The 3,927-nt window shown below is 41.5% G+C and overlaps 1 protein-coding gene across 1 annotated transcript; it reads left to right on the top strand.

Annotated features, from left to right (window-relative positions):
* Nucleotides 1-685: 685 nt before the first annotated feature.
* On the top strand, nucleotides 686-3,069 carry LOC112709170 (uncharacterized). Its single transcript, XM_025761066.1, has 3 exons — nucleotides 686-902; nucleotides 2,068-2,363; nucleotides 2,566-3,069. Exons 1-3 carry the CDS (start codon nucleotides 686-688, stop codon nucleotides 3,067-3,069), a joined length of 1,017 nt encoding a protein of 338 aa, XP_025616851.1.
* The last annotated feature ends 858 nt before the right edge of the window (nucleotides 3,070-3,927 follow it).

The raw sequence follows: 3,927 nt of genomic DNA, 5'->3' as shown, positions 1-3,927 counted from the left end.
ATTACTAAAGCTAGATGTATTAAAACTTAAGTAATTACACTGCTAATGGATAAACATTAAGTTACTTAGTGTAAATGACACTAGTAACTGGATAATCACAAGAATAAAAGATATATGATGAAGCATTAGCAGTGCTAAGTTCATCTAAGAATGCCGGTATTATCCGTTACCGGTAGATTTCTAGCTCAGTTATTATGTTACTAAACATAGATCAACATTAATCATAGTAGAGAAGATAATAATATAATATTCGAAATAAAATAATAATATATGAATATTATATTAATATAATTTTTCTCTCGAAATTCGTGACCGACTCGTCACATAGAGACTAACCATGGAAATCAGAATTTTGAAATTCGAGCCCGAAGTGGCTCAAAAACGCAACTCTTCGCGACGTGCCTTCTTAGATTAGGAAAGGTGTCCTGTGCAATCAAGCTGCTGACTCAGCAGCTTGATGACACAGCACCTGTGCAGTGGAGGTGCTTATATGCATAGAAATTCCTAAAAATTCTGTAAAAATTCCGTTTGATCCTGAAAAAGCGCCATTTCTTCGGGGCTAGGCCGTTACAGCCCACACCATGAATTGTACACTCACTTGCTCATTAGTTATTTCACCGGAGGTCTTTGCGCAAAAGATAGAAGATTGCTCACCGCCGCTAGTGGTGGTTCCCTTTCCAAAAACATGACGGCGGGAGAAGCTTGGAGCTTGATAAATGATGTCGCCGAGGCTACACAACATGTAAGAGTAAGGAGCAATCCCCTCAAGGATGTGGTAGAAGCACCCCCTTCCGAATCAAGTTTGACCAAGGTGCTTGGGGATATGACTACTATCCTTACGGAAATGCACAAGGAACAAAAGGCATTCTATTCTATCCAAGCTGTCCAATCCCCACCTTCAAGTATAACTTGAAGGGCTTCCTAGAATATGTGGCTTATGCTCTAGCACCGCATATTAGACTGACCAATGTCACCAAATTCAAGAGGAGTATACCCTTGCCGTAGCCAATGTAAACTATAACAATCGTCCACCCTACCCCTCTCAAGGCCAAAACAACTACTCTCATAGCAATAATTCCAATCAAGGGTAGAGGGACATTGCACAAGGGAGCAATCAAAATCAAAGATGGAACAACTCCTCTTCTCACTACCACAACAACCACCAATCTTCATCCCAATACCACCATAACAACCATAACCATCAAGCCAACCAAAACCATCACAACCAAGTACCTCATCAAAACCAAAACAACTACACCAAATATCAAGCACCACATCAAAGACAACAATTCAACCAATCATTTTCCTCTTTTACCAACCAAGTTGATGATTCCAACCGTGCCCTCACCCTTGAGCAAGAAAGACTTAGAGGAGTGATAGAGAAACATGAGGCTCAATTTGGCACCATAACTGCTCAATTGTCCAACATCACTGAGATACTCTCAAAGTTGGCTTTACCTTCCTCCAACCAACCCTCAAGTTCTTCTAACCTTCCGTCTCAACCCCTTCCAAACCCGAAGGGTAGCCTCAATGCCATTACACTATGGTCGGGGACTACATTGGAGGAGATACCTCCTAGGGTCATGGAAGGAAATGGTTGTTGAAGCTCCACAAGAAGAAGAGGAAGTGAACCCAAAACAAGAGGAAGAAGAAGCGAGCCTTAAGGAGCCCAAGAGGAAGGCTATAATGGATGAATCCATTCCTATCCCATTCCCTTCCATGATAAAAAGGCCAAGAAAACTCAGGAATTTGATTTGAACATGCTTCAAGTATTCAAGAAAGTTGAGGTAACTATCCCACTACTTGATGCCATTCAACAAATTCCGAACTATGTAAAATTTTTAAAAGATTTGTGCACACACAAGGATAGGATAGGTGAGTTGGAGACATTGTTATTGGGTAGTTCCATTTCTTCATTGATGAAGCCTATTCCGAAAAAGTGTGGAGACCCTGGGCCATGTTTAGTGTCTTGTCGTATTGGTGGAGTTGCTTTTCATGATTGTATGTGTGATCTAGGGGCTTGCGTAAGCATCATGCCACTTTCTATCTTTGCACGGTTAAATTTAGCTCCATTAAAGAGGTCGGCCGCCAAATTTGCCTTGGCCAATAAGAGTGTGATTACCGTAGTAGGAATAGCAGAAGATATTCTTGTGGTGATCAAAGATTTGGTGTTTCCAGTTGATTTCTACGTCTTTGAAATGTGTCCAACAGATAATAGAAGTTCTTCCTCTATTTTGCTTGGTAGACCTTTCTTGAAAATAGGAGATAAGACTATCAAGTTCAATTTGGAAGAAGCCATGAGACACCCACCCGAAGAGCATTCCGTTCTTCGATGTGATGTAATCAATGAGGTAGTAGCGGAGGTACAAAGAAAAGATCACAACAAGTTGTGCTATCCTATTGTTGAAGAGACGGATGACCATGAGGGTGAACAAGAGAAAGTTGTTGAGAATGAGCTCCAGGAGCTTGATGAAAAGGAACCTCAACTTGAGGCAAAAATTGGATTGAAGCATCTTCCATCTCATTTGAAGTGTGCATTCCTTGAACATAACAAAAAGTTTCTAGTCATTATTGCTAGAGAAGCTCCTAGAGGTCCTAAGGAAGCATAAGAAAGCAATCGGTTGGAGCTTGGCCGACATTGTGGGAATTGACCCACGTATGTGCATGCATCGTATCTTCCTCCAAGAGGGAGCTCAGCCGGTTAGACAACCCCAAAGAAGACTCAACCCCACTATCCTTGATGTAGTAAAAAAGGAAGTCACAAGGCTACTTGATGTGGGTATTATATATCTGATTTCTAATAGTGAATGGGTGAGTCCGGTCCAAGTCGTTCCAAAGAAATCAGGAATCACTGCCGTTAAGAAGGAGGATGGTGAAGTGGTCACCACAAGAGTGCAAAATGCTTGGCAGCTGTGCATTGATTATAGGAGGTTGAATGCCGCAACGAGGAAGGACCACTTCCCTTTGCCATTCATTGACCAGGTGTTGGACCGACTTATGGGTAAATTCCATTATTGCTTCTTTGATGGTTTTACTGGTTACTTCCAGATACACATTGCCATTCATTGATGGTTTTAGCAAGATTGATTGCCGTTGTCACGCCTACTCCAAAATGACGTAGACTTTAAGTTTGATAGTGCTTGTGTGGATGCATTTGAGGAGTTGAAGAAAGCTCTTACCACTGCACCAATTGTGAGGGGCCATGACTAGACGCAGTCATTTGAAATCTTGTGTGACATGTCAAATCATGTCATAGGTGCCACGCTTGCACAGCGCAATGGTAAGCTTCCTTGCATCATTGCTTACTCCTCAAAGACATTAGATGCGGCACAATCCAACTATACCACTATGAAAAAAGAGCTTTTAGCCATTGTTCATGCATTGGATAGACTTAGATATTACTTGCTAGGCTCCAAAAATAGTAGTATATATGGATCATGCAGCTTTAAAATATCTGTTGACAAAGAATGAGTCGAAACCTAGGCTCATACGTTGGATCTTGCTGTTGTAAGAATTTGACATTGAGATTAGGGATCGAAGTGGGTCTCAAAATCTAGTTGCAAACCATCTAAGCCACCTTGAAAATCTTAAATATGACCCATTTCTGATTGATGACGCATTCCCTTTGGATAGTTTGCATGCTGTTTCAAATAGTTTTCCTTGGTTTGCTCCTACGGCGAACTGCTTGGTTGCTAAGATCTTCCCTCCCATCTTTTCGAAACATCAAAGGGATAAGTTGAGGAGTGATTCCAAATATTAAATTTGGGATGACCCTCACTTATGGAAGAAGGAGGTAGACCAAGTAATTCCAAGATGTGTCCCAGAATCCGAAATCCAACCCATTTTTGAAGTTTGCCATTCATCCGAGTGTGGTGGCCACTTTGGCCCACAACGGACGGCTAAAAAGGTTTTGGATTGTGGATTCTA

This window comes from Arachis hypogaea, chromosome 9, assembly GCF_003086295.3.
Source record: "Arachis hypogaea cultivar Tifrunner chromosome 9, arahy.Tifrunner.gnm2.J5K5, whole genome shotgun sequence".
Lineage (NCBI taxonomy): Eukaryota > Viridiplantae > Streptophyta > Magnoliopsida > Fabales > Fabaceae > Arachis > Arachis hypogaea.
Note: the sequence above shows the minus strand (reverse complement) of the source record. Positions and strands in the feature narration are given on the sequence as shown.

Bases quoted from the DNA above. Each gene is read 5' to 3' on its own strand.
- LOC112709170 (XM_025761066.1), top strand. From the start codon at position 686: ATGACGGCGGGAGAAGCTTGGAGCTTGATAAATGATGTCGCCGAGGCT. The intron at 903-2,067 runs GTATAACTTGAA...GGTTAAATTTAG, and splicing joins TGTCCAATCCCCACCTTCAA to CTCCATTAAAGAGGTCGGCC. The intron at 2,364-2,565 runs GTACAAAGAAAA...AAAAGTTTCTAG, and splicing joins TCAATGAGGTAGTAGCGGAG to TCATTATTGCTAGAGAAGCT.